Consider the following 27540-nt stretch of genomic DNA (forward strand, 5'->3'; position numbering starts at 1 on the left):
CACCCCGCTCCCCAGCAGCCCGCCCCGCCCTCTCCCGGTCCCCGCCGTTCCGTGCCGTGCCGCGCCGTGCCGGAAGCGGCGGTGCCGGCCGGGGGAAGGGGCGGCGCTGCGGGCGGTGCTGCCCTGCCCGGCCCGCTCCGCTCCGTGCCGGGGCTGCGTGCCCGGGGCTGTGCCCGGCTCCCGCGGCCCGGCCATGGCCGGTGCCCCTGCCCGGTACCTGGTGTTCTTTCAGTACTTTGGCACCAGGTACAGGTACGTGCCGCGCCGAGCGGCGCCGCGGAGCCATGGAGACAGCGGGGCTGGGCACAGAGTGTGGGGACAGCTTGGGGATAGAGTTTGGAGAGAGCAGGGTTTGGGGATAAAACTTGGGGATAGAGTTTGGGGATAGAGTTTGGAGAGGGCAGAGTTTGGATTGGCAGGATTTGGAGCGAGCAGGGTTTGGGAGAGAGAGTTTGGGGAGGGCTGGATGAGTGCAATGGGAAGAGCAGAACTCGGGGGAGCAGAATTTGGGAGAGCAGAGTTTGGGGAGGAAGGAATGAGAGCAGAATTTGGGATGGCAGGATTTGGGGAGAGAGCAGGGTTTGGGGGAGTGGAGTTTAGGGAGAGCAGAGTATGGGAGGTCAGAGTTTGGGCAGAGCAGAATTTGGCGGGCAGAGTTTGATGAGGATTGGATGAGAACAGTGTCCAGGTGAGAGATTAACCCCTTCCCGAGCAGGTGAGAGCTGGACCTTGCTGTGCACAGAAAAGGATGGTTCAGGCAGGAAATGCATCAAACCAGCAAGGCAAAAAGACAGGAAAGGGCAGAGGAGAAGGGAGGTTTCTCTCAGGCTGGGGCAGGAGGACAGAGCAGGAGGTTCATCACAAACTGTCCTTGTGGCCTTTTAGTCAATTTATGACATTCACAAGTCCTGGCCTCCCAACTGGCAACCAACTCCTGGCCCTAAAATAGTTTAATCTCAAACTAACTTATCTGCCTTATTCTCCTGTCAGCCTCTGTCTCAAGGGCCAGTCCAGAGAGGAACATTTGAAGGATTATTTTGTTTTATTTCCAACATCCCTTCTGGAAAATAACCACTTTTAATTTTAATAATTTAGATTTTAATAACTTTAATAACCAATAAGGCACTTTCCCTGCCCATTCCTCAGTGTTTGGTCCCTGCAAGTTCTGTGGGAAGATCCAAGAAGTCCTGGATTTTTTGGTGGGCTCTGTCAAGTCCCTAAATGTTGACATCAGTAAATCATATTTGTTTTGCTCTGCAGTGGAGTTATGGAGACCAAGAGTGATCAGGCCCTGGTTGGAGTCCAGAATTATTTGGAGGTAGGTCCTGTTGTCACAAAAATGAATCTTTTAGGGTCACACAGGTGTAAATATTATTTTGAGATGGACACTCCATAAAACTGGCAGAGTGCTAAACACTCCAAAGTTCAAAACTGAATCCCTAAGATGATGTCATGATGCAGATTCTGACCTTAAAAAGATGTCAACCCTTCAAAGAGACTTAAAATTGAGCCCAGAACTGCTCAATTGAGAGCCTTATCAGGTGCTGACCCACCTGAGCTTTGTTAGGACTTGTGGCTTGTCCTTGAAACTGCCTCAGTTGTGTTTCGTGTCCAGTTCCTTCATGGATTTAGCAGCTGGATGCTGTCTCCTCCCAGGGGAGGATGTTCCTGACAGAGGTTTGTTAACAAAGCACAGCAGGATGTCCATTGCTCTGTGCTGCTTCCATTTTTTTTTTGGAGTTTGCCAGGGGAAAAAGAAATATGATCCTGTTACCCCTGCACTGCTCCCAGGGATTCCCTTGGATCTGGGAATGGTTTGAAGACCCCAGGTTGCTGTTAGGGTTGGCAGAGAGTGTGAACAGGAATGAAAAAAACCCATTTTTACACCCAGGAGTAGAAAATGGATCACCTGAGCGTGGTGGTGCAGTTGGGAATTTAAATTGTAAATTAATTACAAGTCGCTGTTGAGCTGCTGAGTCAGGAATCAAAAGGAAGGTGAATTACTTCTCTTGTCTTGGAAGCATCATGGGGTTCAAAAGGAAAGTTGTGCCAGCTTGGAAGATAAGAGGTTGTTGATTCATGTTGATTCAGAGCACATTTTGTCACTCAGTTCCCATTTGTGGTCAGTCTGTCTGACCCAAATCCCAAATTGCAGCACTTTGGGATGCTCTGCTGCTGTGGAGGACAGAGCTGTCCAGGAGCAGCCTTGGTGACATCCCAAGGGACAAGGGCAGGACATCCCCACGCTCTGTGGAGCTCAGAATTCCTGCTGCTCTCACTGGGGTGCCTTGGGAAGGCTGGCCTGGAACAGGGACTAGAAAGAGTTACAGAATAAAACATGGATTTCGGAAAAATTTCTCCTCAATGGATCCACCTTGGGCAGCACAAGAGCCTAGCCAGGGCTGCACCCAAGATGAACCAAATGGTCACAAAATGATCCCAAATTAACCAAAATGGTCCCCAGAATGAACCCAGTATGAACCAAAATGGTCCCAAAAAATGGACGATCAGTCACAAAATTATAACTTCTGCTCCATTTGCATCTTGGAGTGAATTGTCCAATTCCAGCTTTAGCCCCTGCAGTCCCATCCTTGTTTTTCTCTCCCCAGCCCACGGTGTTTGTGCTCCTGGGCTGAGATTTGGATCATTTGTCCTTGGTGCCCAGCTGGAGCAGGAATTGTTTTGTCTCCCTGCTCTGTGCACAGAGCTCAGCATCCCCTGATATGGAGCCCAGACCCACACACTAGAGCAGCACAGCATGTGAAAAATAGAAAATCCAAAACCTGAGGCATCAGTACAGAATCTGGAGAATAGAAAAGCCAAGCCTGAGGCATCAACTCGAAAGGAAAGTGTGAGGAATTATGGCTGGAATCAGGGTTCTCAGGATGCATTCATGTGGCTTCCTGCCCCGAGACTGTGGCAGAGAAAGTGGCTAAATTTTGTGCAGAGCCCAAAAAGGATTTTCTATCCCATTTATCTCATCCTCTGAGCCACGCAGGGCCCCAGGCTCTGGGCGTGGGGTGAGCCCCGCAGTTGTTCTGCATTATCCCAGTGGTGTCTGAGCAGGCAGATGGGTAGGGAGGGTGATTAGGGCAGAAAAGAAGAGGAGAAAAAGACAAACATGAGCTTATTTGGTGTTGCCTTTTCCCCAGTATCAGCACTTTGCAGGCCAGCTCGGTGCTTTGATGTGGTGCTATTGATGCTGGGCGCTGCTGCATCTATTGGAACCACATGGGAAGCCTTAAAGCAGCTTTAATAGAAAACTTCTGGGGCCTGCAGGAATTTCTCTTCCTTCCTCCTTTTCTGTGCAGCCTTGAACTTCACTGCTTTCCCCAAAGCCAGGAAGGCAAGCGAAGGGAAGGGCAAAATTAAAGCTCTAATGAGATCCTTATTGTGTTCTGAGGATGTTCAGCCATTTGTTTGCAAGCAAATAACCTGGGAGGTGCAGACTTGGTGTTCCAGCAGCTGTTTTGTGGAAACTGGGATGGGCTGGTTGGTTTTGTGTCAGTTTGGGCTGGGGCTGAACAGATCTGTGTCATTGCAAATCTTTTTTAGTTCTTGGTGCTGCTCTGTGACAGAGGCCTGCGACTGCCTGGAGATAATGGAGCCTTGGTTTAGTCCAGAGATACTTGTGGGAGCTTTTCATCTCTCTTTGAGGGTGTGAGCTTTGCTGGCAACATTTTATTTTTTGGAGACAAGTCTTGGAGCACTTGGAACCCCAATTTGGACCCAAAGCAAATTCCAGGCCTTGTTTTCCCTCAGGGGGGGGTTGGAACTCTCATTTGGCTCCCTCCAGTTATTCATGGAACTTTTCACATCCAAGACTTCATGCTCTGTCTCTTATAGGAGCTTTTCATCTCTTTTTGAGGGGTGTGAGCTTTGCTGACAACCTTTTATTTCTTGGAGACAAGTCTTGAAGCACCAATTTGGACCCAAAGCAAATTCCAGGCCTCGTTTCCCCTCATTAGGAGCCTGGAGCTCTGTCATTTGGCTCTCTCCAGTAATTCACAGAAATTTTCACTTCCAGGACTTCATGCTCTGCCTCTTGTAGGAGCTTATCATCTCTCTTTGAGGGGGATGAACTTTTATTTCTTAGAGACAAGTGAACTTTTTTTTCTTGGAGTACTCAGAAGCCCAACTTGGGCTTGTTGGGCCCAAAGCAAACTCCAGGTCTTGTTTCCCCTCATGGGGAGGTTGGAGCTCTGTGATTTCGATCCCTCCAGTTCTTTGTGGGAGCTTTTCACATCCAGGACTTCACCTTCTGTCTCTTGTAGAAGCTTTTCATCCTTTGAAGGGGATAAACTTTTATTTCTTGGAGACAAGTCTTGCAGCACTCGGAAGCCTGACTTGGGCCCAAAGCAAATTCCCGGCCTCATTTCCCCTCATTGGAAAGTTGGAGCTCTCTGATTTGGCTCTCTCCAGTTATTCACAGAAATTTTCACTTCCAGGACTTCATGCTCTGTCTCTTGTAGGAGCTTTTCATCTCTTTTTGAGGGGGATGAACTTTGCTGGCAACATTTTATTTCTTGGAGACAAGTCTTGAAAGGCCAACATGGGCCCAAAGCAAATTCCAGGCCTCGTTTCCTCTGATGTTGGAGCTCTGTGATTTGGCTCCCTCCAGTAATTCATGGAAATTTTCACATCCAGGACTTCAGGCTCTGTCTCAATTATTGGAAATGTCTCTGCTGTATAGGAAGATCTCACTTTTTGCTGTTGTTTGGGATCCGCAGAGTTCCCTTCCCTCTCAGACCTGCCTGAACCATCTCCCATTTCTCATTTTGTTGGGAATTTCTGTCCAGACCCATCCTCCCCTCCCAAAAGCCTGTTCTGGCCAACAGCCTTGTGCTGAGGGCAGAAATTGTTCCTTGTGAAAGGAAAAGGGAGGAGGAGAGAGAGAAAGGAGAAACACCAGCTCCTTACTATGCAAGGCAGCTCTGGTACAACCTCCTTCCCCACGTCCTTTAAAAAAAGAGCAAGAATTTCAAGCAGACAAAGAGAACTGTCATCTTCAGCCTCTGTTTTGATAATAATCCCAGTGACGTGGCAGATTGCTTTGGAAACCTTCTCTTCTAACAAAATCCACATTCTCGGCGTGTCCTTCCTGGCATTCACTTCCATTTCATCCATCCAACTGCAAATGAACTGGGTTTTTAATTAGTTTCAGCTGACATAGCACCCAGTGAGTCAGGGAGGCTGGCATCACTTGCAACCAGCAGCTTGCGTGCTATTAATTATTAGAACACTGTAATTAATAAATTGTGCAGCTCCCTGGCAGGGCTCTGCAGCCTCTGTGTCCAGAGGATAAAACCATGACCAGTCTAGGGGAAGAGAAATTTATTTTTCCAAAACGTTCCCAATATTGGCCTGTAAAGGTCGATGGAAAATCTGGAGGATTTTTTTTTTTTAATTCAGATTTCAGGAAGGGAAGTGGATGAACTTTTGCTCCCCTGCCATGGCTGATGTTCATGAGAGGAAAAATGAGCTGGGAGCAATAAAAGCAAGCTGGAATGTGGATCCATATCATTCTGGCAGCCAGCAGTGGAAATTCCAGCGTAATTCCAACTGTGGAAGGCTCAGTGAATGAAGTGAATGAAGCAGGACGCAGCAGCTAAATGCAATGAATGCTTCCCCCTGCATCCCTGGCGTGTCTGAGGGATAAACTTCCACCCTGGCTGCTCCAGGAATGTGGCTGGGTGGAAAAATTCAGGATAAATTCAGAAGGGTGAGATGTGAGAGCCTTCCAGCAGGTGCCAAAGCCAAAATTTCAGTGTTTATAGCACCTGCTAAATAAAAAATTTTAAAAAATTAAAAATATGGCTTAAAGGAGGAAGCAGAGAGCTGTGAAATGAGAACACACAGGACTCATTTATTCCTTTATCTTCTTAATTTCTCTTTAGCTGGGTGAAATCTTAATTCCTGCCTCAGTCCCACCCTGGGAACCCACAGAGGATCCCAAACAGGATTGGGATCTGGATGAGCAGCACCCAAACCTCAGATGAAAGAGAGCAAGGGCAGGAAAAACTGGTCCCTATCCAGCAATTCCTGCATGTAAATAATGCACTTTTTTTTGAAATTCAGGGTGGGAGATAATAAGAGATTAAAAGAGGAGGAAACCTTCAGTGCTCCAAGGACTTTGGATATTCAGACAGGAGATATTTGCAAAGGTAAAGGGGTCATTTTTCAGCTGCCTGCAAAGGGGAGTTGAGCAGTTCAGGAATTCTCTCTTCCAGGAGATTCTATCCCATCCCAAAGAAATGAAATATTAAATATTAATATGAATAAATGAAATATTAAATGAAATATTAAAATTGAAGCTGAGGGCAGCAGTTGGTGGAATATTATCAGTGTGTTTTGTTGTGCTGGAGGAAAAATCCACAAAGCTTTGAGCTTCACAGACTGGGATTTATTTGGTGGTGCTGATGGTGAAATTCCTCCTTGGGATGCTCAGGAAGGTGGGAAAAATCTGCTGGAGAAGAAAAATCTCATTTGTGGAAGGAAAACCCCTGGTCCTGCACCTTTGTGGATTTGCTGGCTGAGCTGAACAGGGGAAATAATCAGATTTACTTGGGATTTTGCTCCTCTTTTCCTCTCCAGTCTGGTTTTTAGTGGAGAAATTCAGAGTTGTGCTGATCCAGATGGAGCTGGGATGCACTGAGGGATCCAAAGCAGTGCTGCACCCTAAAAAAAAGGATATTTTCCATGTTCTCTCCTGTTGTCTCTCCCAACTCTTGTTTCCACTGGCTGGTTTTTGTCTGCTGAGGAAGGACGGGGAGAAAAGGGTGGAGAGAGGGAGGGAGGAGCCTGCAAAACCCAAACATCTCTGGAGAAACTTTGCTCTTAAAAATCAGCCCCTGCTCTCAGACAAATTGCTGAGGCACAGGCCAAGGTCTGCTGCAGGAAATTATTTCATTTCTGTCTGCTCCTCTCTGCTTGGGGGTGATAAATACAGATATTTTTCCCCCTGTTAATTGTAACCACATGTGAACTGCAAATGGAAGGGAAAGATCAGTTTGGTTTTTTTCCCAGGCCTCCCCCTGCAGCTTGGTTACGTTTTTTTTTCTGCCTCCCTGTGCATTTTCATGGAACATTTCTGAGAGCTCACAGCTCTGACCGCTCCTCCAGGAGTCTGGAAGGTATTTGTGAGTCAGCAATTCGAATTTTATTGACTCTTGTAGCAAATTAAGATCCAATAAAAACCGCTGGGTTCAGTGCTCGGGAGCGGGGATGGGAAGGAGAAGGAAATTTTGAGTCATGCCTTTGGTTTCCTGCCTTCTTTTGTGGTTTTTCACTCTTTGAGATGTTTCACTTCTTCCCTGCAGTAATTTTCTCTGGATTTTCTGTCTGGGGTTTGGGTTTAAATGAGCTGAAATGGGTGATCCTCTGTTTTTTCCCCCTCACCCAACAACACAAAGCAGATAAGGAAATGAATATTTTTCACTTTATTTTGTGCTCTTAAGGAAGCTCACAGGACACAGAGCAGACAAAGAAATGAATATTTTTCACTTTCTTTTGTGCTCTTAAGGAAGCTCACAGGACACAAAGCAGAGGATAGATAGTAGTTAATTTTTACTATTTTATTTTGACTTTATTTTATCCCCCTAAGGAAACTCTCATGGCATTTTGGATCCTCTGTGTGAGGTGATTTCAGGGCAGAAGCTGAGAAATCACTGATTTTAGGAGAAATTCCCCCAAACCCTCAATTCTTTATAACCCACAGTAACTCCAAACTCCTCTGGAAGCAGCACAAGGTGTGGTTAGCCAGGAGTGATGCCTCAGGTTTTGGATTTTCTATTTTTCACATTCTGCGCTGCTTTAGTGTGTGGGTCTGGGCTCCATATCAGGGGATGGTGAGCTCTGTGCACAGAGCAGGGAGACAAAACAATTCCTGCTCCAGCTGGGCACCAAGGACAAATGATCCAAATCTCAGCCCAGGAGCACAAACACCGTGGGCTGGGGAGAGAAAAACAAGGATAGGACTGCAGGGGCTAAAGCTGGAATTGGACAATTCACTCCAAGATGCAAACGGACTAAAACTTATTATTTTGTGACTGATCATCCATTTTTTGGGACCATTTTGGTTCATCCTGGGTGCAGTCCTGGCTGGGCTCTTGAGCTGCTCAAGGTGGATCCATTGAGGAGATCTTTCTCCCCAATCCCTGCTTTATTCTTTAACTCTGTCCAGCCTCTGTCCTAGGTCAGCCTTCACAAGGCATCAGGAGGAGGACAGTTTTGCTAAATTATTGCTGAATTATTGCTGAATTTTTGCTAAATTATTGCTGAATTATTGCTGAATTTTTTCTGACTGTTTGCTGAATTTTGTGCTGAATTATTACGGATTTTTTCTGAATTTTTGCCAAATTGTTGCTGCAGTTTTGCTGTTTGCTTGCAGAAGGCAGCAGAGCAGCTGAAGCCCAGCGCTCCCATCAAGTTCCACATCTCCAGCCGGACAGACAGCGGCGTCCACGCCCTGGCCAACGCCGCCCACCTGGACATCCAGAGGGCCCCGGGCAGGGCGCCCTTCACTGGCCCCCAGCTGCTGCAGGGCCTCAACCACCACCTCAAACCCGAGCCCATCCGGTGAGTCAGGCAGAAATCCTTTATTTTGCCTTACTTTACTGCAAGAATCTCGGGATTTCCGCTGCTCACAGTGACCCCAAGGTGTTAAATGTCTCTCTTCCCTGCCCGGTGCTCAAAGAAGGAGTCAGAACTCTTCACTTCTCATTCTCAAGGTTGTTTATTGTTTCTTATCTATAATATTTTTCTTATCTATAAAATTTTTTCTTACCTATAAAATTGTTTCTTATCTATAAAATTGTTTCTTATCTATAAAATTTTTTCTCCTGTCCAGCCGAGGTGCACTCAGCAGGACAGACAGAAGCACTCTGCCTGCCCCTGGGTGGTGTGTCACAGACAGGTTTTATGAAAAATCCTTTCCTTACGATTTTTTTCTCCTGAAACAAAATGTAAATAATAATTATCTGCTGCTGTGGAATGCAACAGGTGCATCTTTGATTGGTCTCATGTGGTTGTTTTTAATTAATGACCAATCACAGCCCAGCTGTCTCGGACTCTCTGGTCAGTCACAAGATTTTATTATCATTCCTTTCTATTCCTTGCGAGCCTTCTGATGAAATCCTTTCTTCTATTCTTTTAGTATAGTTTTAATATAATATATATAATAAAATAATAAATCAGCTTTCTGAAACATAGAGTCAGATCCTCCTCTCTTCCCTCATCCTGGGTCCCCTGCAAACACCACCACAACTGGTGACCCCAAGTGATGAAAAATTCACACACTGGTGTTATCTTTTTATCCTAAAAACTATGTGTACAATGTTTACAATTATTTCCCAATACCTATCACCTATGTTAGACAGTGAGCTTCTACTCTAAACCAATCCAAAAGTGCCACCAGCACAGCAGGAGATGGAGGCCAAGAAGAAGAAGGAGAAAGGCTGGACATGCCCAGATCCCTCCATCTTGCCCCTTGAACCCCCATTCTAAAAACCCCAAAAATCTATTTTTCACCCTGTGATAACTTCACTATCATTCTACTTAAACTTTCTTGACCTGTAATTCTTCATGTAAAGGTTGGTGATTGTTTTTCCCAAGGGCTAAATCAAAGGCACAGGGGTTGGGGCTCTGTGCCAGGGTCTCTGAGCCCTCTGACAGGGTCTCGAGTCCTCCAGGGCAGCCAGAGGAATTCCCTGGGTTGCAACAAGTGCAGAGCAAAACATTCCTTTATTTTGGCTTGGTTTTAGTGCAAGAGCAGGAAAAACTGGTCCCTATCCAGTAATTCCTGCATGTAAATAATGCACTTTTTTTGAAGTTCAGGGTGGGGGATATGAAGAGATTAAAGGAGAGGAGAGAACCTTCAGTGCTCAAAGGACTTGGGATATTCAGATAAAACTCTAAATTTTTCTCACCTTAACCTGTCTCTGCTTTAAACTATAAATGCACATTTTCACTTCTAACACCTAAGTTTGGGAGCTTTTTCCAAGGTCTAAAATCAAATCCTGGGTTTAATTCTGAGGTTTGGCTTCCAGGCCCAAAGTTCTGAGAGTTCTTTGCATTTCAGATCCCAACACCATCCCCCAAAAATCAGAATATTTCAATCAGAGAATATATTCAGAATATTTGGAGCTGTTTCAGGAGGGTTCTGCTGCCCTCAGGGTGGGACTGGCGGTGTAGGAGTCCCACACCTCCTGTTCCTGGTTTTGTAACCACACAATAAAAATTCTCGAGTGACAAGGCAGAGCTGGGATTCCTCCCACCTCCTGCAAATTGGCTTTGAGGTGGAGAGAACAGGTGGATTTTTTCTCTCATACATTTCCATTTCTAATTAAATGTCTTTGGGCTTTTTTTTCTCTTTGATCTCAAAATTCAGGCCCTGTTGGAAATGCTAAAAAATGTAAAAAATAAAAAAAAAGCCACAGTTCTTTATTTACCATCATTTTTAAAAATGGGATCTCAGCAAATGAGATTTAAAAATGGGATCTCTGAAATGCAGAGAAAGAAAATCTTTGGAATCTGAAATCTAGAAAATCTTTGGAATATGAAATCTGAAAGGCAGCTGCTGGAGAACATTCTGGACAAAACCATTCCTAGCTGAAAGGAACAATTGCAACAGGAAAAGCTGCTTGCGCTGAGGAATTCTGTGAGCAGAAATAAACTCCTGTGACAGAACCTCCCTACAAGGATGGTTATTTAATCAAAACCACACAAGTGCTAGCTCAAGGCAGCCTGGGTGCTTGTGGAGGCATGCAGACAGAGGGAAATAAATGTCATCATTTTATTCTGGTGTTTGGAGGAGGCTGGAGCTCCTCCTTCAAACCCTGGAGGATGGGATTTGCATTTCTCCTGATGGTTTATGGCACTGGAGCAATTCCTGGGATTGTTTGTGCAAATCTTTGTGGCAGCGTTTTATTTTTTGGAGACAAATCTTGTTTTTTGCAAATCTTTGTGGCAGCATTTTATTTTTTGGAGACAAATCTTGAAGCACTCAGAACCCCAATTTGGGCCCAAAGCAAATTCCAGGAACTCTCATTTCTCCCTCTGTGCTCTGAGCCAGGGCAGGGAGGGCTGAGAGCCAGAGGCCAAAAATCCCCAGAGCACCAACTTTCCTTAAAGTAAATAAAGACATTTGTGGTCCCAAATCTATCCTGGGTTTTTGGCTGCCCTGGCTCCTTTCTCCTCACTGAATTCCAAAGGCAGAGAGGCAAAACAGCAGGAGAAAATTCCCTTGTAAGGAGAGCTCTCCTCTCAAGCAGCACCTGCAGGGGTGGTGGCTCTGAGCAGGGTTTTTCCTGCAGGATTTTGGATTTTGCATTTTGGATTATGGATTTTGGATTGTGAATTTTGCATTTTGGATTTTGCATTTCTGATTTTTTATTTTGGATTTTGCATTTTGGATTTTGGGAGAGTCACATCCAGTCCAGAGAACGCTTCTGGGAGAGCTGCAGGAGCTCAGGGAAGCTCCATTTCCTTCCCTGGCAGGGAGAATTTGCTCTCTGTGCCCTCCTCTCTGCCTCCCAGGCTCTGCGGGGTGGTGATTTTGGGTTTGGAGAAACAGGGAGTTTTCTCCCTGCTGCCTATAGAGGAACACGGGGAAGCTCAGGTGCCTGGGAGCTCCTTTTTGGCTGTTTGGGGTTGGTGGGAGATGGGTGGACACTCATGGGAATGGCTTTTGGGGCTGAGAGAGTTCTGCTGTTCACTCCCACCCCACCCCTCTGATGTTGGGATTTTCCTGGATTTTCCTGGATTTTCCTGGCTGCACAAAGTCCTGCAGGTCCTGAGGGAAGGGACCTCCTTGAAAGCATCTCCATCTGCTCCAGGAGCTGTTTGGGGGGAACAGAGGGGAGTTCCTTCCTCTCACTTGGGAATTTTGGTGTCCCTGTCCCCTGTGTGCCACAGCATCCTCAGTGCCCAGTGAGTGCCCTGCACCTTCCAGTGGGAAAGCTTTGGAATGTTCGTGTCCCTCTCAATGGAAAACCTTTGGAATTTGTGTCCCTGTTGATAGAAAAGCTTTGGAATTTCTGTGTCCCTTTCAATGGAAAACCTTTGGAATTTGTGTCCTTGTCACCTGTCCCTTGTGTCCCACAGCATCCTCAGTGCCCAGTGAGTGCCCTGCACCTTCCAGTGGGAAAGCTTTGGAATTTCTGTGTCCCTGTCCCTTGTGTCCCACAGCATCCTCAGTGCCCAGCGGGTTTCCAGCACCTTCCATGCCCGTTTCTGTGCCCTCTCCAGGACCTACATCTACCGCCTGCTGCTGGGCTGTGCCCACCGCTCCCAAATCCCCGTCTTCGAGCAGGATCTGTGCTGGGCTCCCCCAGGAGGGTGAGTGCAGCTCCCTGGGGAGGCTCCTCTGCAAGGAAATTAGCGAATCAGGGCTGGGAGGGGAAAAAATGGGATTTTCTGGCTCTGAACAAGTCCCTGACAGGAGGGGACAGCCCCGGGTTGGGCTCTGGGACAGGAGGAGAGGGAATGGCCTCAGGCTGGGGTTTAAGCTGGACATCAGGAGGGTTTAAGGGTCCCAGGAGAGGTTTAGGAGGAATTTCCCCTTTTAAAGAGTTGTTAAATGTGGGAATTGCTGCCCAGGGAGGCTTGGAGTGCCCATCCCCCCCAAAAAAAGTTGAAATAGAATTTGGGCAGGGTTTTTGGCTGCTCATTTTGCTCAGATTGGAAACCAGTCAGGACCTGGAAACCCAAACCCTTTTCTGGATGTTGGAGCAGTCACAGAGGACAGGGAGATGGGTCAGAGCTCTGATTTCCTGCCTTAAAAGGAGTTTGGGGTTTGACCCTGGTGTAATTCCCTGGGGTTTGAGCCTGGCCTAATTTATTGGGGTTTGATCCTGGTGTAATTCTATGGGGTTTGAGCCTGGTGTAACTCATTGGAGTTAAAGCCTGGTGTAATTTATTAGGGTTTGAGCCTGGCATAATTCTATGGGGTTTGAGCCTGGTGTAATTCCTTGAGGTTTGAGCCTGGTGTAACTAATTTATTAGGGTTTGAGTCTGGTGTAATTCCCGGGGTTTGAGTCTGGTGTAATTCCCGGGGTTTGAGCCTGGTGTAATTCTGTGGGCTTTGAGCCTGGTGTAACTAATTTATTAGGGTTTGAGCCTGGTGTAATTCCTTGGTGTTAGAGCCTGGCATAGCTCTGTGGGCTCTGAGCCTGCTGTGAGTCCCTGGTGTTTAAGGCCGGCTCAGTGCCCTGGCTCTGAGCTCTAAGCCTGGCTCAGTCGCAGTGCCCCGAGCAGGCTCTGTGCACTGCAGCCCCCTGGACATCCCAGCCATGAGGGCAGCAGCGCAGCTCCTGCTGGGCACCCACGATTTCAGCACCTTCCGCTCCCCGCACGCCGAGGCCGCGGCGCAGAACCCCGTCAGGACCCTGCAGCTGCTGCAGCTCCAGCCTGGCCACGGCCTCCTGGGCCAGCACCCCCTGCACAGGTGAGAGCCCAGGCACTCAGGGCTGTGGGCAGCACCCAGCTGGGACAGGCTGCAGCGTGGGACTGGCAGGGAGCAGCTCCTGGGAGGGGCTTTGTGTCATTTACACTCATTTTTTGTGTCATTTACACTCTTTTTTTGTGTCATTTACACTCATGGCTAAAATCCACCTCTGTCAAGGAGTTGGGTTTTATTTTCCTACCTGCACAGGTGAGAGCCCAGTGTTAAAAACCACCCGAAATTTGATTAAAATGCTCTTTTTTTGTTTTTTTTTTAGGGGACTGGAGTTCTGGGAGGTGAAGGTGAAGAGCAAATCCTTCCTGTACCGACAGGTACTGCCTGCAGCTGCTGCCAACCCAAATTTAAATTTATTAACTAACTTTAAAATTAATTAATTCATCTAAAAATCGATTATTTTAGCAATGTTCCAGCTGTGTGGCACTCACAAGAACTTGGGCTCTTTATTTGATCCCAAAATCTCCTAAATTTGTGCCCAAAACCTTCACAAAATCAGGTGGCAGGATGGAAAAAATTGTGTTTTTCACAATCTCTGTCCTTTTTAAAAATTATTTTTAATTTTTTTCCGTGCTCAGTGGATTTGAGCCTAGGAAAAGCTGTCTGGAATTTTACTTCCTGGCTTTTTTCGGAAAAAAAATTTAAAAAGGGTGTTTTTTCCTTTACAAACTGCAGAAATTCTCCCTATGCCCTGAAACTCCCCTGTGTTTTTTAGAAATAATTTCAAAATAATAATTATTATATAATTATATATTATAATTATCTTAATATTTTAATATTTTATATGTTCATATTTTAACCATTTAGGAGGCTGAACGTGTATATTTTTATATGTGGAGGCACCAAACCTACAGATATGGGTGCCAATAATCCGATTTTTAGTCTGATGGTTGCCAATAATCTTATTTTTTAATCTGATTTTTAATCTGATGGGTGCCAATAATCTGATTTTTAATCTGATTTTTCCTGAATTGTGGAGGCAGCAAAGTCGTGGCATGCAATGACCTCTAGTGAGGGAGGATGAAATAACAGAGGGGAGGATTTGAGCTGCTTGGAGAGAAATTCTGGGCACTCCAAGGTCCCAAAATTTCCCTCTGGATAAAACCACCTTGGATTGTTGGATATTTTTGAAGTGCTGATCATGAGCAGGTTGCTCAGGGGGCTTTGGTTTATTTATTTTTTAATTAATGGGTCACAAACTCAGCCCAGGGATTTGTTCCAGCGCTGCAGGGAGGGTTTGGGAGAGTTTGGAAAGGTCAAAAATGGAATTTTTTAAAAATCCAAATCAGGGATTGAGGTGGGGGTGGAAAATTGGGGAGGGGGGACTGGGGGTGGAGAATTTGGGGCAGAGAATTTTCCATGAGGAATGGGGAGGGGGAATTGAAATTGAGAATTGGGGATGGAAAATTGGAAATTAATTGGGGATGGAGATTTGGAGGTGGATAATTGGAAATGGAGAATTGGGGATGGAAAATTTGGGATTGAGAATTGAAATGGAGAATTGGAGGTGAGTAACTGGGGACAGAGAATTGGGGATGAAGAATTAGAAATGAATTGGGGATGGAAATTTGGAAGTGGAGCACTGGAAATGGAGAATTGGGGATGGAAAATTGAAGTGGAGAATTTGGGATGGAAAATTTGGGATGGAGAATTAAAATGGGGAATTGGGGATGGAGAATTGAGAATTGGGGATGGAGATTTGGAAGCGGAACATTGAAAATGGAGAATTGGGGAATGGAGAATTGGGGGTGGACTTTCGGAAGTGGAGAATTGAAATGAGAATCGGGGCTGGAGAATTGGAGGTGGATGAGACGCTGGGCCTGGCGCTAAGCCAGGCTGGTTCCTGTCAGGTTGACGGCAGAACTGTCTCCCCTGTGTGCCCAGGTGAGGAGGATGGTGGGGGCCCTGGTGGCCGTGGGCCAGGGCAGGTTGGCCCCGGGGCGGCTGCAGGAGCTGCTGGAGCTCAGGGAGCCGCGGGCGCTGCCCCCGCACGCCACGGCCCCGCCCCAGGGGCTCTTCCTGCACAGCGTGGAGTACAGCCACACAGGTGGGCAGCGCTCCGCTCATCAGGAACCACTCATTGCTCAAGTGCTAATGGGCTAAAGTATTGATAAATATTAATAAACAATATACATAGTAATTATGATAGAACAGTATCATGTATATTGCTGTACTATATTATGATATATAATTATATATTTATAGTAATGTATAATTAATATATATAATAAATATATTCTAAATATTTATATTGTACAGATTAATATATATAAATATAATTATATAATTATTTATAACAAAAATATATAATCAATATATATTAATAAATATATTCTATATATTTTATATAGTAAAGATTAATTAATCTAATTATTTACAACAATATGTAATTAATATATATTAATCAGTATATTCTATATACTATATATTATACTTGATATCTTATAATAGAGATTAATATATATAATTCTATAACAATATAGAATTAATATATATTAATATATATTGTATTATATTTTATATCTTACAAATGAATTAATATATATAATTATATAATTATAGTAATATGAAATTAATATGTATTAATCAATATATAATATTTTGTATTATATTTTATAACTTTACTATAGATTGATTGATATAATAATGATATAATTATTTATAATATAATATAGAATGTATCTTAATTAATCTATAATAGTGTCCTGGTTTGAAAAACAAATAGATATTATAATTTATATACTATAATATAGATTAATATATACATTATTCTATAATTATTTATGATTATATATTATTATAATTATTGAATATACATGGGATGGTGGAAGGTGGCCCTGGCAGGGGTAGAATGGGTTGAGTTTTTCCCTATCCAGACCTTCCCATGATGAACAATTTGAGCCAAAATTTAACAATTTAGCTTAAATTTAACCATTTTCAGCCTACAGAAGTGGGATAGATTTGCAAATACCTGCTTTCAACCAGCCAGGATCCCAGTGCTTCTTTACCCCTAAATCAATATTTCCTTTTCCCCTAAATCAGTGTTTTCTTTTCCCCATAATCAATATTTTTTCCCTAAATCAATGTTCTTTTCTGCTCTCTCCTCTCAGATTTGGCCCCTCCAAGTGCTCCAGCAGAAGAGGAGCTCTGTGGGCTGAGCCGAAAGGAATTTATAACATAAATTATAAATTAAATTAAACAATTAAAAAATTGTAACATCTGTATTGTCTCACCCTTCACATAAAAGTTTTTAAAACACCTCTCAGTTACCCCATTCCTAAATTATAAAAATTCATATTCCAACACCTCTGCTTCCAGGGGGGAGGGTTGGGGGAATGAAACAGATCCCAGGTGCTTCCTGGAGTTTTTTTTTCCTGATTATTTTTCTGGGGTTTTTTCCAGATTTTTTTTTCTATTTTTTTTTCTGCTTTTCTTCTGCTTTTTCTAATTTTTTTCTGTTTTTTTTCCTGAAATTCACCCAGGTATTTGTCCTTAATTGGCCACCTCATTAATTATTATTAAAAACCCCAGGTTAGCTTCTGGCCTCTCCCTCTCTGTTTTGCTCAGATTTTTAAATCTTGGTGAGAAAATTCATCTGCAACTTTTGTAAACTCTGGAAAATTCCAATTCCTGGCACTGTGGGAGCCTCAGCCCCTAAGAATCCTTTACCTTGAGCAGAAATTCTTTTTTTTATCCCATTTTTTCCTGTGGGGAATCCTCCCAGCACTGGAGGGGAACTCCTTTTATCACAATCTTATTGAAAAATGTAAAAAAATTGGATTGGAGGCTCCTTGCAGCTGGGCCTGAGGGAAGGATGAGGAATTAAAGATGTTTTGCTGCTTGGTTTTCAGCACATTTAGGGTTTTTTACTTTCTGTGATGCTTTTATACTTTGAATTTTAATTTTAAGCAGGGGATTTTCAGCTGTGGAGAGGGGAGAACACTGAGTAACTTTTACTTTAATGTGTAAATTGCTCCTCAGGTCTATTTAAAAACAAATTCTTGACTCCCTGGCTGTTTTTTTCCAAGGGGAAAAAATCCCAGTGCTGGTGTCACTGCAGGAATTGGACAAACACTGAAATTCTTTTATTAAAATCAAGCAGAAAAAAGCATTGAAAATGTAAACAAAATAAAATCTGGGCTCAGCTCTCAGGGGGTGCTCTGGGGCAGCCCCTTCTTCAGCAGGGATGTCAGGTAACTGCCCAGCTCTTCATCCTAAAATGGAAAAAAATCAGCATGAGAGCAAAATCCTCCTTGGATTGTCCCACCTGGGCAGTAAATTCAATTCTGGTGCCCAGGAATGACTGAGAGAATTCCTGGAGCCTGCAGGATCGAATGCGAGCTGTGTTTAAAAACTGGAATAATCCACAAATTCATTTCTGGCTGTTTTCACAAACTATTGCTGTGAAATTCCCATTTCTCCAAGGACCTGAGGGGTTTCCTTTGAGGAAAAGCCCCATTTTTGCTGGAAATCAAGGAATAAATTGCTTTGCCTTCCAAAGGCATTTCCTGCTGTCAAGAAAGAGTTTAATAATCCAGAAAATTTAATAATGCAGGAAATTTAATAGTGCAGAAAGTTTAATAATTCAGAAAATGTAATGATCTAGAAAGTGTAATAATCCAGAAAATGTAATAATCCAGAAAATTTGACAATGCCGGAGATGTAATAATCCAGAAAGTTCAATGATCCAGAAAGTTTAATAATCCTGAAAATTTAATAATCCTGAAAATTTAGTATTCCAGAAAATTCACTATTCCAGAAAAATCCATCAATCCAGAAAAATCTAATAATCCAGAAAGTTCAATTTAATAATTTAATAATCCAGAATGTTTAATAATCCAGAAAATTTAATAATCCAGCCACAGAAAGGGAAGGTGATGGGATGACTCAAATAAAAGAATGTTTAGATTAGAAACAGTTCTCTATTTGTGTGAAATTTTCTAAGTTAGAAATACAAAATCAAATACTTAATTCAGAACTGAATTAAGTGGAATTACCCCAGAAGTTCTCTGCTTTACAGAGCTGTAAACTCATTTCTGCTCAGAAAGCACCAGGGACTGCCCCTCATCTTCCACATTCCTTCCAAGCCAGAGGAGGCAGGCTTGGGATGGAGGGATTTGGGTGAGAAATGAGGAATTCCCACCTGGTAGGTCCAGGAGACCAGCAGGACTTTGGTTCCCTGGTCCTCTGAGTGAGCCGTGGCCTGGATCAGGATGGACTCCACGGTGATGGAGCCGTCAGGGAGGTGCTGCACTGAGTAATCCTTCAGAACCCTGCAGAGAAAGGAGAAATTTGGGGTTTATTTGGGAAATAAATGCTGGGTTTTCATCCCAAATCCCACTTCTGAGCCCAAGAAGGGAAAAGGAGCTGATCCACTGCTCATTTTGGTGATTTTTCTTTTTGTACTATTGCATTTGTATTTTTTTTTCATTTCCCTAATAAAGAACTGTTATTCCTGTTCCCATATTTTTGCCTGAGAGCCCCTTAATTTCAAAATTATAACAATTCAAAGGGAGGGGGTTTACATTTTCCATTTCAGGGGAGGCTCCTGCCTTCCTTAAGCAGAACCTCTTTCCAAACCAAGACAATTCTTGTGACCAGTGGCTGGAGAGATCTTCCTACAAGTTTTGCTTTGGTTTGTTCCACTTCCTTTAACTTTTCCAACCCCATGCTTGAAAACGTGGGCTTAAAAACCATGGGGATAAAAAACCATGGGGATAAAAGAATCAATTGAATCCCTGAGAGCCAGAAAAGCCCTGCCAGGGCTCAGGGCTCATTGCTGGCTGGGGCTGTACAAATCATGAATGGGACAGGACTGCTGGGAACATGCCTGGAGCTGGTTTTTTTCCCAGCATCAGTCTCATTCCATGGTTATGACAATGGGAAGATCCCAGCAGCTCACATTCCAGGCAGCAGACAAAGAACGTTGTAGTTGTAGAAAGGTTTTTGACCAATCACACAAAGCAAAAGCACATTGCCAGTAGTTCTATCCAACCACTATAAGCACAAATCCAGTTGGTTAAAACAATGCTTGCTTATTTCAAATACAATACCTGCTTGTAAGCCTCAAAACACAATGCACAGAGCTCCATTATTAAGCTTAGAACTCCCTAATATCTCTCTAGATAGACTTTTCTGTAGCTCAGGGAGTTATTCTAGAGAAGCATTAATATACAAACCATTGTTCTATTTGTCTTTTCTACTTCTTATATAATTTTTCTGCTGACCAATCTCATGGCTCCTGCTTAGCTCTAATCACATTTCTGCTGTCTCTGAGGCCTTTTGCAGCTTTCCCAACCCCTCAGATGTTAAGGGCTCCCCCGAGGGCTCACCCCTTGAGGTGGTTGTAGACCCTGAGCACAGTCTCGTGCTCCTTGCGCGGGTCCTGGATGTGCACGCGGCAGGTGAAGCGCAGCTGATGCTCAGCCAGCCCCAGCTCCTTCAGGGCCTGCTCAGGGGAAACCAGCCTGAAACTCTGCCGGAAAAAGAGATTAAAGGGAGAAAATTAATCCCCACAGCTTGGGGGAGTTGTGGTGCTGGCAAGCAGGGAAGGGCGTTCCGTTTCTGGGCTGGGATATCGCGGTGTGTTTGTCACTGCTGAGGGTGGGCAGCAAAGGGAGAGCTGGGATTGGGACAAAACATCTACCTCAATAATTATAAATAAATATTTAACATCATCAAGCTGGTCTCTGATAAAATTAATCCTCAGAGCTTGGGGGAGTTGTGCTGCCAAGCAAGGAAAGGTGTTCCTTTTCTGGGCTGGAATATCACAGAGTGTTTGTCACTGCTGAGGGTGGGGAGAGCTGGGATTGGGACAAAATATCCACCTCAATAATTATAAATAAATAAATAAATATTTAACAGCATCAAGCTGGTCTCTGGAAGGTGGCTGAAGCTCTAGCAGGGGAGTGATGTTTGAAAAGAAAGATGAGGTTGCAGATGAACTTCCTTTGTTGGAAGTGAAAGCACTGGCGGTAATTTGGGTTCTTTGTGTGTCTGAAACAGGACAGCACCTTCAGAGGGCACAAAAACACCTCAGAGGGCATAAAACAGCCTCAGAGGGCATAAAAAACCCTCAGAGGACAGAAAACACAGAGGATATGAAAAACACCATGAGAGGGCACAAAATACACCTTGAGAGGGGAAAAACACAGAGGATACAAAACACATCCTCAGAGGACATGAAAAACACCCTCAGAGGGCACCAAAATCACCCTCAGAGAAGAGAAAAAACACCCTCAGAAGACAAAAAGCACAGAGAACATGGAAAAACCCTGGGAGGACATAAAAAACATCCTCAGAGGGCACAAACTACCCTGAGAGGACACAAAACAGAAAACACGAAAAACACCTTGAGAAGGCACAAAAAAACATACTCAGAAGACATGACAAACACCCTCAGAGGACATGAAAAACAGCCTGAGAGGGCACAAAAAGCAGAGGACACAAAACCCACCCTGGGAGGCCCCAGGGCAGCCGAGGGCTCTGTACTCACGTTGTCCTTCATGAGCAGCGTGCCGTGCATCAGCCTGGGCCTCTTGGCATCAGGGGCAGCACCTAAACAGGGCAATATTGACACCTGAAACCAGTATTTAGTGATACACAGCAACTCCCTCTGTTCCCAGAGCACTTCCTGATGTAAAAATGAGATTTTTTTTTTTCTAAAATTCCGTTTATAAATATATATTTATTTATATTATATATATAGTATATATAATTTATATTTTTATATAAGTAAATATAAAAACACATTTATTAATATATAAATAGTAATAATATAGTTATGCTATATATATTTATTAACATAATTATATTAATAATATAACTATATTATCAATAATATAATTATATATAATAATGATATTAATAATATAAATATAGTATATTTTTATATTTTATATAGTATGAACTTATACATTATATATGTTTTATATATATATGTACTGAATATATATAGATATATATATTTATATATTCAGTTTATCTCCCAAATCAAGCACACACAGGTAGCAAACCAGGCAGGGCGTGCACATTGATTTGAAACACATAAATTATATTTTAAATATAAAGCTACATCTAAATTTTAAATAAAAATTTACATCTAAATTATATTTTAAATATAAATTTACAGCTTTATAACCCAGCAGGAGGGAGGAAATGGGGGGTGGGCAGTGTCACCTATGGCTGTTTCCCTCTTGAGCAGGCCCAGGGAGATGTCCACAGGGATGCAGGGGTTGGTAAGGATGGTGGTGGTCTCTCCGTTGGCCGGCATGAAGCAGCTGACATCTGCAAAGGGAACAGCAACAAAAGAAATTTCAGCTCCAAGGGGGCCACTGCAATCCATTCATGCTAATTAAGGTGTTACAGGCATCACTTCCTTGAGGGGAGGCGTAAATGCCACCCCAAGGGCCAAAATAGATCCAAAATGTGTAAAATTTTAACTCCATCCCTTCCTCTCCACTGGAAAACAAACCTAATTTATGTCCAAGGGGTCACTGCAATTAACTGGGCCTAATTAATGTTAATTAAGGTGTTACAGGCATCAGTTCCTCGAGGGGAGGTATAAATGCCACCTCATCTAACTGTGCTGAGGGCCCCAGATGTGATTTCCAGCTGTTCAGGGTTCCCTCCCCCTGCCCAGGGATACCTACGGAACTCCTGCTCGATTTTCTGCTTCAGGAATTCCATTTTCTTGGCCTCCCCGTGCACCAGCAGCACATTCCTGGGCTCAGCCTGCCGGATCAGCTGCATGATGCCCTTGGCATCTGCGTGGGCACTGAAGGACATGTACTCCACCTGCATCTTCACCTCCAGCTGGGGACAAGAGAAACAGAGTGCACAGCTCTGGGAACTGGGAATTCCTTGGGAACACACCCAGATCCCTCTGGATTTATATAAAATTAAGAGGGAGAAAACCTAAATTGCCTTGACAAAAAGCTGTCATAATTTAAAAGCTCCAATTCTCTCATTTCAGACAATATTTGTCACAAAAATCAAATACCGAAGCTCCACCTGCAGCTTCACTTCCAGCTGGGAGAAGAGCAGAGCTCTGGGAACTGGGAATTCCTTGGGACACACCCAGGAACAGCCAGATCCCTCTGGATTTATTTAAAAGGAAAAAGGAGAAAACCTAAATTGCCTTAACACAAAGCTGCTGTAATTTAAAAGCTCAAATGGCCTCATTTCAGACAATATCTGTCACAAAAATCAAATATTGCAGGTCAGCTGGTGTTTTATTATCCAAATGTGCTTTATATGGGTGAAAATATATCAATTGAAAAATGGAAAAATATATCTGTTGAAATGTGAATATATCAATTGAAATGTGTAAATATATCAATTTCATCTATTTGCCTCATTACTAAACAGTATAAAATACTCCTAAGTATTTAAAGAAATTTTAAGAATTTACTTAATTATTAATTTACTTAATAATTAAGAAGTAAAACTTCTTAAGTTTTAGTAAAACTTATTCACCTAAATTTTACAGCAGAATCAAAGGGCCCTTCAATGTTTTTTTTTTGCAGGAATTAATGCAAAAGGGGGGAAAAAATAAAACAAATCAAACTTTGCTAAAGCAAAAAAGGAAAAAAAACCCAAATAAGTGCAACTCCAAAAGTAAAGATTATTTTGAAGTATTTTCAGTGCTGGAAATTGAAAATCCAACTCACAATTTGTCTTCCTTCCATCTCCAGCTTCCTCTGCCCACTGAGGATTTTGTGGCCCACAGTTCCCTGGACACAGTAGCCAGGCATGATCACCTGGGAAAAATGCCAAAAAAAAAAAAATTCCATGGATTTAGCCTGGGAAATCCATTTAAAACATCAAAAAAGCCACAAAATAGAGTTAGTTCAAAGAGGATTTTTGTCCTTTAATTCCAGCTCCACAAGAAAAGCTTTGCCATAATCTCAATAGTTGTGACTCACATTAATATGAGACATAAAAACCCAATAAAAACCCCCCAAAACCCCAATAAAAACCCTATTTCTTACCATGTTCTTCTCATTCCCTGCCCATTTCCTGAAGATCTGCAGGGATTGTCCTGCATGGAGCATCCCAGGGGTTGCAAACACCACCTGCAAGTCAAAGATGGGCCATAAATCACTACAAAAAACCCATTTTTCCATGGTTTCCAGAAATATCCTAGATCTGTGCAGAGCATCCAATAAAAGATTGTGTCGAAAAGAAAACCCTGGTTTGAATCAGGATGTGTAGATGAAATAAAGATGCAAGATTTTCATTTTTTCTGGGTGTTTCACCTTTAATGAAATAAAAATTCAGAAAGAGATTTTATATTTACAGAGATGACCTGGAGAGATTTTGAGGTGGGATTTATGGCAAAAAGATGCAAAATTTTCATTTTCTCTGCGTGAAATAAGAATTCAGAGAAATTCAGAGAATTTACAGATATAACGTGGCCATGAGAGGTTTTGTGGTGGGATTGCTGGGGTGGAGGATGCTCAGCCTGATTTTCTCCCCAGGATTTGGGATAAATCTGGAATAAAAAAGCTCCCAAGCCTCTCCTACCATGGGCCCAGGGTTGTCTGCAAAGGCTCTGTCGAAGGCTTTGATGTGTTTGAACTCAAACATGTTCCTCTGCACAAAGGTTTTCCTGATTTTCTGGTTGGTCCAGGTAATGAACAGTTTGTAATAATGGTTGGCTTTCTCTGTCAGGCCCGTGGAGAAATAAATTGGAGCTTTCAGGTTCATCCTTTCCCTGCAAGAGAAGAAAGAGGCAAATATATAATACATAATAAATAATATATTATATATTATATATTATATATTATATATTATATATTATATATTATATATTATATATTATATATCATATTATGTTATATATTAGATATTATACAACATATCAATATAACATAACACATTTTACATATATAAAACATTTTTATATATGTTATCTATATTATACATATAACAAATTTTTATAAAAATAACATAATATAACATGTTTTTATATATAACATATCATATATATAATACAACATATTATATATAGCATATTATATATAATACAACATGATATATATAATATATTGCATATATAAAATATAACTCTATATAAAATATATTAAAATAAATAAATATTATATACATGCATATATATAAAAACATTATATATATAATATACATAATATAGACAATATATATAATATAGACAATATATACAGTATATACAATATATATAATATATGCAATATATATCATGGCTGGCCATAAACCTGGGGAGTCTCCCAAGGTTTTTTTGGGGTGTATTTCCCTGTTTCCATGAGCTAGAAATCAGTGTTTTATATAAAATACTTTCAATATTTAATAATTTTAATTTTAGCTCTCCCTGCACCCAGGGCAATTCCGCTCCTGGAGGAATATTAAATAATACATATAATATATATATAAAATATATTTCTATGTTATTATATCCATTATTTATTGATGAATTTATATATTATTCGATATTGTCAGTGGCATCCAAGCCCAGGCAGGTTTCAGTGCCTGTCTCCCCACAGATCGACTCCTCCATTTCCAGCACTCATCACACACAAAGGATCCCAAAAGCAGGGGGGGCTCACCAGAAGGTTTCCAGCAAAATGCAAAGTTCCTGAGCACGGCCAAGGGCAAAAACTGGGATGAGAACCTGGAACATAGGGGGAGTTCAGAGTCTGACAAAGCCAAACAGCATTCATTTACTATTATTATTAATTACACTATTATTAGTAGTAGTTGTTGTAGTAGTTGTAGTAGTATATTTCTATTTTATGATATAATACATATATTATAATATATATTTATATATTAATATATTACTATATATTATATAACATATGATCTATTATATAATATATTGCATAATTATATTTTATTATATTTATATTTTTTATATACTATATACTATAGATATATAATAAGATATAGTAATATAATAATATATACATAATAATAATATATAATAGATTTAAAATATATATAATAATAATTTTCCATTACTACATTTTCAATCACCAACTGATAACTGATATCTCCAGCACTGATTGATATTTTTGAGATTTGTTAATGTGTGGGAAAGACAATTAGATATTTATGGTTATTTATTACTTAGTATTAATAATAACTCTTATGTTTTAACTATTTGATTATATTTTAATTTATTTTAATTATTTATATTTTATTATAATTATATTTATTTACAGTTTTATATTTATTTCTAATTTTTATTTTATAATCATTGATACTTTATTATATTTATTTTTTAATTTTTATTTATTTTCATGCATTTATTATGATTTGTTTTTCCTGAAAATTTAATATTTTTACTTATTTTCATTCCTTCTGTACCTTCCCTCCTCTCTCCACAGTCTCGTGCACCTTCTTGAGGAAATCCCTCTCGCGGCAGCGTTTGGAGTCGCGGATGGTGGTGGCGTAGGTGGACTCAGTGATCAGCAGGTCAGGGCGGCACTTGTCCAGCCAGGCTGCCCTGAAAACAGGGAATTCCACCCAAAATCACAGCAGGAAAGGGGCTCTGATGGGTTAAATCTGAAAATCTCCAAGGTGGGTTGGGGAATGGCACAGGAAATGGGAGGAAAGTGGGCACTGGGGGCTCTATGGTAGCTTAATTGGAATTAATCCAGCTCAGTACTGAAGTTACAGAGCTCAAAAATTAGAATTTCAAAATTCAGATTGCTCAAAAAACAATATTTATCCAGTCTATTACTAGTATATTATTTATAATATTTATCCAGTCTATTACCAGTTTTAAATGCATTAATTTAAATGCATTAAGATTCAAAAATCACAGCAGGAAATGGTTTCTGGTGTTTCTAATCTGAAAATCTCCAAGCTGTATTGGGGAATGTCACTGTGTCCACAGGAAACGGGAATAAAGTGGAAATGGGAATAAATATATAAAGGAAAATAAAAAATAAAGGAAATGGGAATAAATCCCATAATACCTTTGGAATTCTGTGGTAGCTTAATTTGAATTAATCCAGCTCAGAATTGAAATTACAGAGTTCAAAAAGCAGTATTTGTCCAGTTTATTACCAGTTCTAAAAGCAATAATATTCAACCCAAAATCACAGCAGGAAAGGGTGTTTGGTGGGTTAAATCTGAAAATCTCCAAGCTGGATTGAGGAGTGGCACAGGAAATGGGAGTAAAGGGTGCCTTTGGAGCTCTGGGGTAGCTTCGTTTAAATTAATTCAGATAAAAATTGAAATTCAGCTTTCTACTCACCCCAAGTGTCTGTCTGGTGTCATGTTATAGTCACCCTGAGGGAAGAAGAGAAACCCCGAGAGATTTTTGAACCAATGGAGGCTCAAATATCTAACAGAATGTAATATAAATAATATAAATATATGCTAATACATAAATATAATATCTAATATATAGTATACATATAAATATCTGGTATATCAATAATATAAATATATGCTAATATATAAATATAAAGATTATATATATAATATAAATAGTATAAATATCTGGTATACCAATAATATAGACATTAATATACAAATATAAATGTAATATGTATATTATATATATGGCATATAAATAATATGCATAATAATATATAACAATAAATATAATATATATAATTAAAATATCTGGTGTAGTAATAATATAACTATGTATTAATATATAAATATAAATAGAATATGTATAATATAAACTATATTAATATCTTGTATATAAATAATATATATAATAATATATAAATATTATAGATGTGATAAATAAAATATATTGTATATAAAAATATATATAATTTTATATATATCATTATATATAGATATAAAATATAAATATCTGGGAATATTTAGAGCTAAAAAAGGGGAATAATTCTAACTTTGGGCATACTCACAGTGTACACCACGGACTCACAGCCAACCTTGATTTGGAACATGGCAGCTCCCAGCACGTGGCCTGCATAGTAAGCCTTGATCTCCAGCTCCTCATCCACCTGCCAACAGCAAACCCTCAGCACCGCCAGCATTTCAACTTTATATAGATAAATACATAAAATATAAACAACAAACCCTTCAGCAGTGCCAGGATTTCAACTTCTATAGAT

The 27540-nt window shown here is 41.4% G+C and overlaps 2 protein-coding genes across 5 annotated transcripts in view; one reads left to right on the top strand and one right to left on the bottom strand.

The window, feature by feature from the left end:
• Window positions 1-18826, top strand: PUSL1 (pseudouridine synthase like 1). Of its 3 annotated transcripts, none has more exons than XM_030963950.1 (8): window positions 1-252; window positions 1261-1318; window positions 8390-8577; window positions 12187-12336; window positions 13271-13444; window positions 13719-13773; window positions 15341-15503; window positions 16567-18826. In XM_030963950.1, exons 1-8 carry the CDS (start codon window positions 194-196, stop codon window positions 16635-16637), a joined length of 918 nt encoding a protein of 305 aa, XP_030819810.1. In that variant the 5' UTR covers window positions 1-193; the 3' UTR covers window positions 16638-18826. The 3 variants fall into 3 exon arrangements, with proteins under 3 accessions (XP_030819810.1, XP_030819813.1, XP_030819811.1); XM_030963953.1 differs by having other exon boundaries at window positions 12247-12336; XM_030963951.1 differs by having other exon boundaries at window positions 8393-8577.
• INTS11 (integrator complex subunit 11) overlaps window positions 17520-27540 on the bottom strand; it is a 13914-nt gene continuing 3893 nt past the window's right edge. The window contains exons 6-18 of one of the 2 annotated variants that reach the window (XM_030963949.1): window positions 27331-27429; window positions 26700-26734; window positions 25805-25943; window positions 25042-25106; window positions 23984-24173; window positions 23449-23532; window positions 23128-23217; window positions 22108-22270; window positions 21635-21742; window positions 20952-21013; window positions 19789-19931; window positions 18600-18729; window positions 17520-17670 (exon numbers count right to left, since the gene is read on the bottom strand). In XM_030963949.1, the coding sequence (XP_030819809.1) occupies window positions 17605-17670; window positions 18600-18729; window positions 19789-19931; window positions 20952-21013; window positions 21635-21742; window positions 22108-22270; window positions 23128-23217; window positions 23449-23532; window positions 23984-24173; window positions 25042-25106; window positions 25805-25943; window positions 26700-26734; window positions 27331-27429 (1374 nt within the window). In that variant the 3' untranslated portion in view covers window positions 17520-17604. Of the gene's footprint in view, window positions 17671-18310; window positions 18730-19788; window positions 19932-20951; window positions 21014-21634; window positions 21743-22107; window positions 22271-23127; window positions 23218-23448; window positions 23533-23983; window positions 24174-25041; window positions 25107-25804; window positions 25944-26699; window positions 26735-27330; window positions 27430-27540 lie in introns of those variants that run through there. The other variant, XM_030963948.1, reaches the window with a different exon arrangement.

The sequence above is a fragment of the Camarhynchus parvulus genome, chromosome 21 (assembly GCF_901933205.1).
Source record: "Camarhynchus parvulus chromosome 21, STF_HiC, whole genome shotgun sequence".
Taxonomy (NCBI): domain Eukaryota; kingdom Metazoa; phylum Chordata; class Aves; order Passeriformes; family Thraupidae; genus Camarhynchus; species Camarhynchus parvulus.

Excerpts from the sequence above, each read along its gene's own strand:
- PUSL1 (XM_030963950.1), top strand. The coding sequence starts at position 194 with ATGGCCGGTGCCCCTGCCCGGTACCTGGTGTTCTTTCAGTACTTTGGC. Across the intron at positions 13,774-15,340 it reads AATCCTTCCTGTACCGACAG|GTGAGGAGGATGGTGGGGGC; the intron begins GTACTGCCTGCA and ends CTGTGTGCCCAG. Across the intron at positions 15,504-16,566 it reads CGTGGAGTACAGCCACACAG|ATTTGGCCCCTCCAAGTGCT; the intron begins GTGGGCAGCGCT and ends CTCTCCTCTCAG.